Source organism: Pleuronectes platessa, chromosome 3 (assembly GCF_947347685.1).
Source record: "Pleuronectes platessa chromosome 3, fPlePla1.1, whole genome shotgun sequence".
Lineage (NCBI taxonomy): Eukaryota > Metazoa > Chordata > Actinopteri > Pleuronectiformes > Pleuronectidae > Pleuronectes > Pleuronectes platessa.
In genome coordinates this window covers 3,218,432-3,232,244 of record NC_070628.1, presented here as the reverse complement: position 1 = coordinate 3,232,244, position 13,813 = coordinate 3,218,432, and the positions used below count along the sequence as shown (strand labels likewise).

Below are 13,813 nucleotides of genomic sequence, written 5' to 3'. Positions count from 1 at the left end.
GTCAGGACATCAGGGTTAAAGTGAGAGAACCATTCAGAGTCATGATCCGACATCATCGATTCATAACTAAATACATGTGATATCAGTTTGTGTGAAGAGGGACAGAGACCAACACACACACACACACACACACACACACACACACACACACACACACACACACACTACTCCTGCAGACAGAAGAGTTCCTCCATCAGATTCCGATGTAACACAGTGTTTTAACTTCTTTGCTGCAGAAGAAGCGACGCCCCGTTCCTCCAGGAACATAAATATAAATTCAGAAGGTTTTTATAAAGTTCAGTTCTAAATGTGATGATTAGAAAACATCAGAGGATCAAAGTCACTTGTTGACCTGCGGAGTAATGGCCTCAGTGCAGTGGGGCTGCTAAGGGGGGCCAGGTGGGGCCAGGCGGGGCCACCTTGATACAGTTAAGCCAATAATCAGAGTTTGTCCTTTTAACCTTTAGGTGCAGGACACAAGTCTAAACTGATTGAATGTCCAATCAGTGTGGAGAGCACTGACCACTGTCATAGACTCACTGCTGTAATGGAAATCCTTATTTTGTAAGTTAAAGCACAACTGTAAGAACAGTAACAGTCTGTAATACTTTTTAAAGCACTTTCTAAAATAAAACTGATTTCATATTTGTCTGACTGATTTAATTAACTCATGAATAAGCAGCCATGGGACATTGTGGATGTGGAACACTTTGACTTTTAGTTTTCACAATACACGCAGACCACAAAGTGGATCCAACTTGAAAAAGGTGAGTAGACTTCTAACATGAGGTTAAAAGAAAGAATAATTCAACATGATTTTTTAAGTCCAGTCTCAAGAAAATAAAGAAAGTGTTAAATTCACTGTCAGGCTGCAAAACTACTCTCTCTGTTATTTGCCTGAAATATATTTCAATAAGTTCAGGCATCATTTCCAAAGTAAAGGAACATTTCTTCATTTTAAAGAGGGGATTTACTGGTGTTTGTCCGTTCGTGCATGTTAATAATGTCAAGAGGAAGGAAGCCAGGCTGTTAACTGATCTATTATTTCTATCTCTCATCTTGACTGGCTGACAAACATCATTTCTCAAGAGTGGAATCTAGCTGCTGATGAGGCTTCACCACAAAGACGTGAGAAGCAACGATGGGTTTGAGAGAAGCAGCGAGTTGCTTTGTCATCTTCCTTCTCTCTGTGTCAGGTACGTCTACATTAACAGGAAAGCACTTTGTGTTGTATCCTGTTTGTATGAAAAGTGTTTGAATAATTGTTCCAGTCTTTCTCATGGTTCCAGCTTCTTAATGTTTGGGGTTTTTCTGCATTTCCCCCCTGTTCTCTCTCTCCGTCCCTCTCTCTCAAACTGAAACAGTCTCTCAAACCAGCAGTCAAGCACTAGGCACACATTCATACCATCACAGTTTGATTCAACAGAGTAGGATCAGGCCCACAACAAAGAGAAACTCTCAGTTCCCAACAGAGTTAAAGAGTAAGACACAGATTCCTGATCCCAGCAAGTATTTTACTGTACAACCAGATTTCAGCTGCGGCACACACACGACCAGCAGAGCAGCACCATGAGGTCCACTACGCCAGTGTCTGCTTCACCCAGAACCGAGCAGATGACCTCTACTCCAACATAGGTCGAGTTCAACCCCAGAGAGAAACTGAGGAAGAGGAGGAGGAGGCCTGTTCAACGCTGTTGATTTGACAGTGCAACAGGGTGAGAGTTGAGGAAGTTTCAGGTTTGGTAAGAACAGCCACTAAAGTCGTTTCTCACATTCTGTAAAATGAAGAAATTCGCAGTTTGTACAAACCACAGTTCAATCTAACACCATCAGGCTCAGCAAGCTGTTCAGTGGAAAGAGGAAGTAAGTTGGGTGTGTTTAACAGTTTAAATTTATCTTTCTCTTAGAGAATCTGTCTTTATTATCAGACTCTTCTGTGTTGTAGGTAGACGTGTCTGTGATGTGACTGAGTTTCATCTTGTGCACATTATTTATCTGTGGACGTTTTTCTTGTTTGAAGTCACAGACGAGAGCAGCAGCTACTATGAGTGTAACTGCAGCAGCCAGTGGATTTGTTGTCCTTCTTCTCACTGTGACAGGTACTGTACCTCTACATTCATGTTGTCACTCTATTTTACACTCAGACTTCTGATTCACCTGAAGTGAGTTTGAGAAAGAAAGTAAAAATATAAATGAACCATTCATTCATTTTCAGATCACCACCTGTAAAGTGATGCAGAAAGAAAATATATGAATGAATTATCATCAGTATTAATTTGTATCAAAGGTACAATTTTATTTCAGGCAGATCGAGGTCTAAAGCTCAAAATACAACAGAGTCTGAAACATGTTATTATAAAAAAAATTATTTATTATTATCATGACTGAATTCCTCTTCTCTCGATGCATTCGTTGAAATGCTGCTCATGGAAATGTGTTTCAGAGCCGGTGACACCCAGTGACCTCAGGCATCTTGTTTTCAGGTCGTCTCGTTGTCTGATTCTTGTGAACGTAATATCTCAAGATCCCTTTGAGGGAATTTCTTCAAATTTTGTGCAAATGTTCGTCACTTGGACTCAAAGATGAACTGATGAGGTTTTGTTGGTTGAAGGTCAAGGTCACAGTGGCCTCATGAAACCTGTTCCTGGCCTCTCGATCATGATATTTCTAGACTGCCTTTAGAGAATTTCATCAAAATTTAAGTGTAAATTTGAACTAATCACATTTCAAAGCTCAAACGTCACAGTGACCTCATATGATTCTGAAAGAGGAACACAGACTGAAAATGCTCTGGTGGGTGGAGGCATCCTACAGCAGGGTGGTCATTCTATTTTGTGCTGTGGTTACAGTGGTGCAGGGTGTGGATGACTGGGGAGTGAGGTGCACTCCTACTCAGATCTGTGCTGTAAAAGGATCGAAGGTGCAAATACGCTGCTCCTACTGGCACCCATCCAGAATAGATGACCATGATGTTGCAGTGGAGAAAGAGTTCTGGTTTACTAAAGTGCAGGATGGTCAACCTGTGGATCTGAGATCAGCCTCTGAGTACACAGGTCGTGTGAAGTATGACTGTGGAAACAAGGCCTGCACTCTGACCATCACAGACCTGAGAGACAGCGACTCTGATGTGTACCAGTTCAGGTTCATAACAAACCAACCTACTGGGAGTTTTACTGGTTCACCTGGAGTCTCCTTGTCTGTCACAGGTAACATTTCAGTTGGAAACAGTGAATCTATTGTTTGTTTATGTGGACAGCTCTGTCTAAAATGATGTGTGTGTTTCTTTACTTATACAGGTGTCCAGGTGCTCAACACAAAATTATCAGCTTGCTTGACGGATTACTGTTCATGGTCACGTGTGGAGTGTCAAACCAGTTGTTCTCCAACTCCCAGTCCGTCCTACATCTGGTTCAAGAACGGACAAAAGACATCGGGAGAAAAATCTTATAACGACTACTTTTATTCAAGAGACAGTATTTCCTGTGCTGTGAGAGGCCACGAGGATTTCCCCTCTGCTCCAGTGTGTAAGTTTACTTCTTCCAATGACCAATGATGTTCTGCTCTTTAACCTTCTGAGCTCAAACACTGACTAGAGTCAGAAATGGACTTGAGGGCTGATGCAGAGTAAAACAAATCTGACACATCAGCTGACATATCATATATTAAAAGAACATTGTCATTGATTCATAAGATGTTTATGAAACCTTTCTGATAAATTTTCTGCAGTCAAACAATGAATTTGAATGAGTCCAAACTAGAGTGGCAGTAGCAGTAGAGCACATTTCTCCATCAAGGCCCAACAGTCCATTCAATTCAATCAAGCTGCTCCATATTTCACACACTCCTCGATATCAGGCCTCTAAATATGTCGGATCTTTTCCATCAAGATCCATGAATTTGACTCTGGGAAAACTTGGAAATTTTGAAAACACGATCTTGTAATGCTAAAGAAAGTAAAAATAAAATCTTTGATCTGCACCAAAATCTTTTCAGTAAATTGTTGTGTTGTTGTGTCACACCAACCAGCCAATGTACTGGGGTGAAAACATAACCTCTGGGTGGAGGAGAAGAAAGCAAATCACAAATACAACCACAGATGTAGATCTGGAATTCAAAACATCATCGTCTTTACTGTAAAGCAAAATGAGCGTCTTTTCTGCATTGTTTATTTCCTGACATGGGAAACAGTCATCTGTGAATTATTGTTAAATACAGCAGTGAAGATTATACTTGTCATGGTGATAGTCAAAACATTTTTGTTTTTCAGGTGTCGATGGAAATTCATGCAACAGAGTGAATTACACCGACAGGAACATCTGTGCCTTTAAAGGCTCCTCAGTGGACATCTCTTGCAGTTACAGCAGTCACTATGATCCTATCACATCTAAGTTCTGGTTGGTTGCTGAGCGTAAGGATGTGCAGCTGTATCGTCCTCAAGCTGTGGACTTACTCAAAGACCCAGAGTTCACAGATCGTGTTCAGGTCCTTGATCCAGAGCCAGGGCGCTCCACTCTGAGAATAATGAACCTGAGACTGAGCGATTCAGCCCAGTATCGCTTCACATTCAAATCACAGTGGTTTGAATGGGAGAGCAGTTTCCCTGGCACAACTCTGACTGTCACAGGTACTGAGGAACACTAAGTCACTGTGTTGTTCACTGGTTCTCAACCTGGGGTCCCACAGCTGCTTCTATGTGTGTTTCCTGTTCCAGATGTTCAGGTGATCTGTTCTCCGATTGGTCCAACACTGACTTGTCACAGCAGCTGTCTTCTCTCTGGTCGTCCCTCCTTTGTCTGGTACAAGAATGGAAGAGAAGTTCACGGGGGAAACGTCTCCAACTTTCAGGGGATTCCTTCACCCTGAAAACAACTATTCCTGTGCGTATGAGCATCACCACTCGTCCTCTGTGTGTGAGTTGACTCCAAAATGTCCAGAGTGGAAACTTGACAGGTTGAGCTTGGTGATGTTCTATATTTTAATAATAGTAAAGAAATCCCTTGAAAAGAACAAATTAAATTATGTTATTAAAGCGCTTTTCATATCCAACAGAATATAGACTAAGAGCAATAAAACAAATAGAAACGATCTCATCAGCCAACCACACACAGAGAAAGACAAGATTACAGGAAGTGTGAAAAAGCTTGAATCACAGTGGCTCATCTTCCTTTTTCCCTTCAGATTTTGCATGTATGTGAATAGGTCACATGCAAATCCCACTCAGTGATTCCTAAGACAGAGGTGACATGTTCAGTTTTGTGAAGTCTGTATTAAATACAAACAATAATTACTTGGTTAAAACTACTGCACACTAAAGGGGCCTTCCTGTGTCCAAAGTAAATCAAACACTCTTCTAAAGATGCTGAGAACCAGGGACGGCTGTAAACCATTAAAAGACTATATTCTATAAAGCCACATTCTCATGTAAAGATCTGTTTATATCCTGCAGATGCTCCGAAGGTTCCTTTAGTGCAGCTGAGTCAACCTGGAGACATTCTGAAGGACAGCTCGGTGTCTCTGACCTGCAGCAGTGATGCTAACCCACCCCCTGCATACGCCTGGTACAAGGAGAACCAGACTTTGCTCAACAGAGCAGCTCAGCTGGTTTTCAGATCCATCCCGTTGTCTGACTCTGGAGAATATTACTGCACAGCTGAGAATGCGCTGGGGAAGACAGCGTCTAAACGTGTCTTAATAATGCTGTAACATTCTTGAAATCCATGTAAATCCAGATGCTCCACAGTCCTCCTCTGTGTCAGTGAGTCCCTCTGGTGAGATCATGGAGGGCAGCTCAGTGACTCTGACCTGCAGCAGTGATGCTAACCCAGCAGCTAACTACACCTGGTACAAGGAGAACGAGGACTCACCAACAGCATCAGGACAAATCTTCACCATCACTAATATCACAGCTGAACATGGTGGAAAGTATCAGTGTGAGGCCCAGAACACACACGGACGTAGTAACACCACCTTACATCTGACTGTTGGAGGTGATTTTAGCACTCTGACTTTTACAGCCTACACCCCCCCCCCTCCTCTTATTGCACCAGAACTTTAAACCATCAATACTCAGGATTTCCAGATGTGTCCCAGCTGTATATCAAGCCCATCATATTGCACATGAACAATACTGACTGACCAACAGCATCACCTGGCAAACTGAGTCATCAGTCTAACCACACTGCTAATGTCTCCTGTCTGTTGTCCAGGGAAGTCAGTGATAATCATGAATATCATCAGGCTGACTCTGGTGGTCGTGCTGGTTCCAGTGCTTGTCTGGACTCTGTGGACGAGGTAAAACAAATCCATCAGTTCACCCTCTGCTCTTTTACTGTCTTCTTCAATAATAATCAAAGTGTTTTTATTGATTTTCATATTCAGACATCAGACATCCCATCCAAGACAAAATAGTAGGATTCAAAACATACATCACAAGTACAGGACAGTACACAGACAGAACAATAACAAGACAGATCCTACTACTAGACATCAGACATACCCACCACCCGTGTAGTCCAGACACTCTCGGGTTAAAAATAAATACATAAATAGAAATGACAACAATAATAATAATAATAAATAAAAAAAATTAAAAAAAAGGGGAGGGGGGGGGGGGGGGTTCAGAAGCTGCCAATTATGTTGGAGCAGATGAAAACTCACGTTCAAAATAGGAAATAAAAGGCTGCCAGACCTTAGAATATCTCTTAGTGTTGCCCTGCAAAGTAAATCTAAGATGTTCTAATTTTAGGTGTGCCATCACCTCCTCTACCCACCGTTTGTGTGTTGGCGGTGCTGCCTTTATCCAGTTAAATAAGATCAGTCTCCTGGCCAACAATGAAGAGAATGCTATTGCTTTCCTTTGAGCAATCGTTAATTGTGTTTCCCCTGGTGCCACACCAAAAATGGCTGTCAGAGGACCGGGCTCTATATTTTTGTCGTAGATGGATGAGAAGGTTTCAAAAATTTTGGTCCAAAACTCTTTGAGCCTGGGACAAGACCAGAACATATGGCATATGTTGGCTGGCACCTGTTTACATCTAGGGCAAGTCGGATCAGCTCCCTGGTAAATTCTTGCCAGTTTGTCCCTCGTGAAATGAAGTCTGTGTAACACCTTAAACTGTATTAATCCATGTCTAACACATATAGAAGAAGAATGTATTAGTTCTACTGCCCATCTCCATTCATCGTCCGATATGTCCAACTCTAATTCTTCCTCCCATTTCCTTTTTATGTAATCAAGGGATGGGGAAGCCACCCTCTGGATATTCACATAAAGCATAGAAACTGTCCCTTTAAGAGTCGGGTCCATGTCCAATAGCCCATCTATCCACCCACTCTGTGGTAGTTCAAGGGATGAGGAGAATGTCTTTCTCACAAAATCTCGAATCTGAAAGTATCTGAAGTAGTTAGTCCTTAAGGGGATTCCATATTCCTTCTCCAGCTGAGCAGCAGACATAAATACACCATCTTTAAACAGATTTTTAACACATTCCACCCCAGCTCTATACCATTCCCTAAACGCTGCTCCCCCAAGGGCCGGAGAAAACAAGTGATTGCCATAAACGGGAGCAGACAGGAGGGCGTTTCTGTTTTTAAAATGAGTTCTGAATTGGACCCAGATTTTGATAGAGTCACAACAGGGTTGTTTGTGTAAAGGTGTTTGCTTAAGGGCAGAGGAGCACAGACCAGGGAGCGTAGGGATACCGGGCTAGATGCATATCTTTCCATATGTACCCACACTGGGGTTTCATCATCATTTAACTGTGAGACCCAAAACAACAGCTTATGTAGGTTAGCAGCCCAATAATAATGCATATAATTTGGTAGGGCGAGGCCCTCCTCTTCTCTCTGCCTCTCTAGGAACTCTCTTCTTATCCGGGGGACTGTTTTTTTCCAAATAAAGGTAGATGTACATTTATTCAGTTCTTTAAAAAAAGATTTAGGAATGAAAAATTGGCATTGCCTGGAATAAAAACAGGAACCGTGGCATTACAGTCATTTGAACAGAATTTATCTTCCCTGCTAATGATATTGGGAGAGATGACCACCTTTCCATATCTAATTTTGCCTTGTCCAATGTTACTTTAAAGTTATGATTAAATAAGTCTTTGTATTTACTTGTTACAGTAACACCTAAATAGGTGAATTTATCTTTGTTTGTTGTAAAAGGATAGGCCTGGAATGATAGTCTCCTCGCCTGTTTATTAATTGGGAAAATAACACTTTTTTCTAGGTTAATTTTATAACCCGAAACCCTCCCAAAGTCTTCGATAATATCCAGAGCCACCGGGATGCTTGTGACAGGGTTCGACAGGAAAAGGAGGAGGTCGTCAGCGTATAGAGAAAGTTTATGGTTTTGCATCCCCCTGCGTATTCCCCCCAGTCCAGCAGCATTCCTCAGCATTATTGCAAGGGGCTCAATTGCCACATCAAAGAGCAGGGGTGACAAGGGGCACCCCTGTCTTGTTCCCCGAAACAGAGGAAAAGGATCAGATATTATACTATATAGGATGGCATTTCCAGATTTTCAAAAAAATCCTTCACTCGCCCCCTGTCATTTACTTCCGAAGTATAAAGATCCTTATAAAAAGACTTAAATTGGTTGTTAATACCTTTCTGATCTATAATCTTATTCCCCAGGTTATCCCCTATCTCCACTATCATACCAGCGGCTGCTGACTGCTTCAGCTGGTGACTGAGGAGCTTACCTGCACGCTCACCATGTTCATAAAAATCCTGTCTCGACCTAAGATATAGATCCTCCTCACGCTGATTTATTAAGATATCATACTCAGTTTGGAACAAAATACGTTTTTTGTGTAGCTCCTCAGAGGGAGCCCTAGAATTTGCCAGGTCAACTTCTTTTATTGCCTTTGTTAATTCTGTGGTACGTTTCATCTTTCTTTTCCTTTCACCAGCATTGTATGAAATTATTTGTCCTCGAATATAAGCTTTTAAGGATTCCCACAAAATGGCACTGCTTATGTCGGGGGTGTCATTAAGCTCTAAGAAAAAAAACTATTTGCGAGTTTATAAATTTGGTAAAATTATCATCTGCCAATAGCCTGTTATTAAGGCGCCACATTCTCTGAGGTGGCGTGTTTTCTGGAAAGTGAAGTTTCAATATGACTGGGCTGTGGTCGGATATTACTATACCAGAGTATTCTATACCTGTTACTATAGGGGTCAGTTTATTGTCTAATAAGAAGTAGTCAATCCTAGTATACGTCCGATGTGGTGGGGAATAAAAAGAGTACTGCCTGGAGGTTGGGTTTACGTATCTCCATGGATCAAATATACCATATACCTTACAGAAGGAGTTAATGCATTGCGCTGATTTGCTCAGTACACTGGGTGTTGGACTAGAGCGGTCCAGAGTTGAATCTAGGACACAATTCAAGTCTCCCCCTAGGATCAGATTATGAGTATCCAAATTTGGTAATAATGAGAATAGGTCCTTAAAAAATTGAACATTATCCCAATTGGGTGCATATATGTTTGCCAGAACCACTGGCATATTGAATAATTTTCCAACTACAATAACATACCGACCATGTTTATCTTTTATAGTGGTTGTTTCTACAAATTGTACATTCCTGTGTATGAGGATGGCCACTCCCCGACCCCTACTATTGAAATCCGAGTGATAAACCTGATAAAATCCCCCCCTACAGAGCTTGAGGTGGTCCCTGTTCAACAAATGTGTCTCCTGTAGATATACTATCTCTACTCGCAGGTCTCTCAAATGTGAAAATACCTTACTCCGTTTAGCTGGATTATTGATCGCCCTTACATTCCAGCTCATCAGTTTTGTGGCCATTCTGCTCGGATCCATGTTTGGTGCCATGTCAGAAGACTGTGGCCTTTGGCAACAAAAGCAAAAAAGTTAAAAGGAGGGGGTCTGGAAAGGAAGGGGGGGGGCATTACACACGCAGACACAGCCAATACATAACACATAACATATATAAACACTAACCCAAATATAATGCTCTTTAGTGAGCTCTCTCGTGGCCAACCGGTCCACCATCTCCTGCACACCAAGCCTACCGTGTGCAGCTCTGTGTATATCGCTCTTAGTCTGAAAAGTATAACATCAACCTTTTAACTTATTCACCTCATTTTTCCGTTTGTCCATCCTATCAGCCAGACTTCTAATTTTATCAGCAACCAGCTTCACCTCCTCGCGTAGCAACTCAGATTGGGCTCTCGTGCTCTCTTCCAAACTTTTGGTCCATTTTTCCAACTCGGTTGTCATCTTTTTTCTTCCTTTTTCTATCTCTTCCTTACACTTTGCGATCTCAGTCTTTCTCTCCTCTCTGTATTTCGTAACCGCAACGTTGGCTTTTTTAATCTCGGACATCATGTCCTGAGCCCACTGAGGTATGCTGTCGGCTTGTGATGGGCTAACACTGTCCCTGCTAGCTAAGGAGGCTACGCCGCTAGCCACCTGCTGCTTCTCTCCACCCGTTCGACTCGTTCGAGTCGTCATTTTTCGGTCTAAAAATGTACTGAAAGCGCACTTGCTAGTACCCGAACAAAACAGTATTCGTTCACTCGCCCAAACTGATAACAGTATGGCGATATTAATATTTTTTGACAACTTTTACACGGAGCCTCCACACGCACGTCTTCACACGGCAAAGCACATCCGGAATTCACTGTCTTCTTCAAATGTCTTCAAACACTAGTTTCAGTGTTATGAAGTTCATTTTGTCAAATGTTGTGTTTGTTGTTGTTTTCGATCCAGGATGAAGAAAACTCTGAGCTTGAAATCAGAAGTGAATGAAGCTGTGGAGATGATAGAGGTGAGAGACAGTGAGGCCAAAAGAATGACTCCATATCACTGCTTTCATCTCACCATGTGAGAGAAAGAGAGAAAACATTTGTTGGATCAGCTACTTTGTCTGAATCTGCCCCAAAATGTAAAAGGTTCTTTCCATTGACCGTATATTAAAATGGACGTAGACTCTGGGTCTAGAAAGTGAAGTGAATGATCCATTTAGAGTCAAATAGACCATAAAGTACCACAGGCATTGGATAATGGATACCGTGTGATTGACAGCTAGTACTGGGTGCAGGTCACTGGTTTAAGTGGGCGGGAAGTGTCCTTGGGCCCTGAGTCAGGCTCCACCCCTTTTCCTCCCAATATGGTTACCTCTGGTTTAAAAAAAACAAGATGACGCTGGACAACATGTAAAAAATGGAGGCTTCAAAATGGCAGCTCACAAACCAATGGGTGATGTCACTGGTGCGTTGACATTTCTTTCTTGGCCCATGTCCCATCCTTCCACCAAGTTTTGTTGAAATCAGTTTATCAGTTTTTGTTTAATCCTGCTGATGAACAAACAAACGAGTTGACCGGGGGAGCAACTACGTTCAAACTGTTTTGAATGAACTGTGATTATTTGCAGGTTTCATGAATAAAGTCCAGTGAGGATTAATATTTTCTCATCTCTCCTCCATCAGTCAGACAACTGTCCTGAGTATGAGAACGTTGCTGCTGCAGCACAGACAGAAGACACAGAGGAGCAGGAAGACCTGGTGTGAAGCATCAGGTCAGAGCCACTGGGACAAACAGAACCAAGATGGACGACTTCAGAGAACATCCGTACAAGCTAGTTTTACTGAAACCATAGTGTGTAATTATTAAATACAGGAAATCTGTCCAAGCAGCAAAATATCTGAGTGCAAGCGCAGAGTTTGAGCACAAGCAGAGCAAATCTAAGCACCAGCAGGAGCTGTGTGAGTGCAAGCGCAGGGTTTTGAGTAAAAACACCACGAAATCTGAACGTGCAAGTCTAGCTCTCAAACTAAAAGACCACACTTTTTAATGAAGAGGAAAACACCCGTACATTTCCTTTCTACTCATGGTTTCCTGTTTACTTTTCTCCTCAGGTGCACTGTGATTGGTTGATGAAAGTATTAAGGAGGGAACAGGAAGTATCTCTCTTTCCATCCCCGGTTGCAGCAGCAGTTTGTACAGCATGACCTTTAGAGCAAGAGTATTGTTGTGTTGTGTCTTTTCTTTTTCTTTTCTGATGGGTCCAGTTGTCCAGTTTTCGCAACTTTATTTCTGTGAGCTTTAGTTTTGATGTTGGTTTAGGTTGAAGGAAGATTCTCAGGTCCTACGACCCTTTGTGGGTTGGTGTGTTGGGTTTTCCTTCTTCTGCCCATTTTGCTGGCCTGTTGTTGAAGTTATTGTCTTTTCTTCAATAAATATATTTTTTTTTTTGCTGTTACCCGACGATGAGCCTGTGAGGCTGTGGTAACACGACGTGACTCATCTCCTGTCTTATACATGATTTTAATGTGGTTATTACATGGATAATGAATTATTATGTATCGTGATTTTATGATTCTTTCTTAAATAAATGTTTTGGTTCTTTTGTTTTCACTCCTTATCTATCTGTTTGTTTGTTTCTCAGCAGAAGTACAACAGAAAACTAAAAACAGATTTTTCCACAAACTCATTAAATTTGGGCATGAATCCTGATAAAGGGGCGGAGCCAGGGGCCTGTTTGTATCACTTTATTTATAATTGTGAGACTGATGAGTGTTAGGATTATTTAGAGGACGAGTGATTGAACTCTGGTGCAGCTTGATTGAATTGATGGAGGCTGGCATGTGCACACATAGACACCAGCAGGGGCTTGAGCCACTGCCCTTTTCTTTCCTCGAGAGAAAGTGGCCTTTTTTAAATACATGCATATTATATTCCTGTTTGCTCACAGCTTCCCAGTCAAACAAATAATGGAAATAAAATAACTAATCTAAATATCAGGTGGGGAGATTAGACTAGTCTCTGAACCCTCCCTTCCTCCACGTCTCCTGCACAGAGCTGAGCACTGGAGCTGTGGACATTTCTCTGTTCTTAGAAGCATCGCGACTCGGACTCTGAATAATTCTAACAGCGCTGCTCCAGGACAGACACTCGTTAAAGATCCGGTCTGTGTCAGAGTCTCTGTCGGAGTCTGCTTCCTCCTCACTCCTCCTCTGACCTGCGCTCACTTTACACTTTAACATTAAACACCAGCACTGATCACAAGTTATCAAGACACCTCCAGGACTGATGTTTACTTTGTGTTGGTTTGATTCTCTTTAGAGTTCATGAGACACACGTTTAAACCTGCGACACAACACGAGACGTGACGTGACACAGTCAGGACATCAGGGTTAAAGTGAGAGAACCATCTGGAGTCATGATCCGACATCATCGATCAATAACTAAAACATGTGGTTATCAGTTTGTGTGAAGAGGGACAGAGACCAACACACACACACACACAGACACACACACTCCTGGAGACAGAAGAGTTCCTCCAACAGATGATCACGTAACACAGTGTTTTAACTTCTTTGCTGCAGAAGGAGTGACGCCCCGTTCCTCCAGGAACATAAATATGAATTCATCAGGTTTTTATAAAGTTCAGTTCTAAATGTGATGATTAGAAAACATCAGAGGAACAAAGTCACTTGTTGACCTGCGGAGTAATGGCCTCAGTGCAGTGGAGCTGCTAAGGGGGGCCCGGTGGGGCCAGGCAGGGCCACCTTTATACAGTGAAGGCAATAATCAGAGTTTGTCCTTTTAAGCTTTAGGTGAAGTACACAAGTCTAAAGTGAATGAATGTCCAATCAGTGTGGAGAGCACTGACCACTGTCATAGACTCACTGTTGAAATTGAAATATTTATTTTGTAAGTTACAGCACAGCTGTAATAACAGTAAAAGTCTGTAATACTTTTAAAGCACTTTCTAAAATAAAACGGTTTTCATATTTGTCTGACTGATTTTATTAATTGATGAAAAAGCAGCCATGG

The 13,813-nt window shown here is 41.9% G+C and overlaps 1 protein-coding gene and 1 long non-coding RNA gene across 2 annotated transcripts in view; both read left to right on the top strand.

Annotated features, from left to right (window-relative positions):
• Positions 1–1,054: 1,054 nt before the first annotated feature.
• LOC128437523 (B-cell receptor CD22) overlaps positions 1,055–13,813 on the top strand; it is a 175,553-nt gene continuing 162,794 nt past the window's right edge. Inside the window, exons 1-4 of the mRNA XM_053419716.1 lie at positions 1,055–1,196; positions 2,850–3,206; positions 3,297–3,524; positions 4,268–4,624. Of these exons, the coding sequence (XP_053275691.1) occupies positions 1,142–1,196; positions 2,850–3,206; positions 3,297–3,524; positions 4,268–4,624 (997 nt within the window). The 5' untranslated portion in view covers positions 1,055–1,141. The remainder of the gene's footprint in view (positions 1,197–2,849; positions 3,207–3,296; positions 3,525–4,267; positions 4,625–13,813) is intronic.
• Positions 6,628–12,391, top strand: LOC128437431 (uncharacterized). Its single transcript, XR_008338215.1, has 2 exons — positions 6,628–10,802; positions 11,464–12,391. It is a non-coding gene; the product is annotated as an uncharacterized LOC128437431 (long non-coding RNA).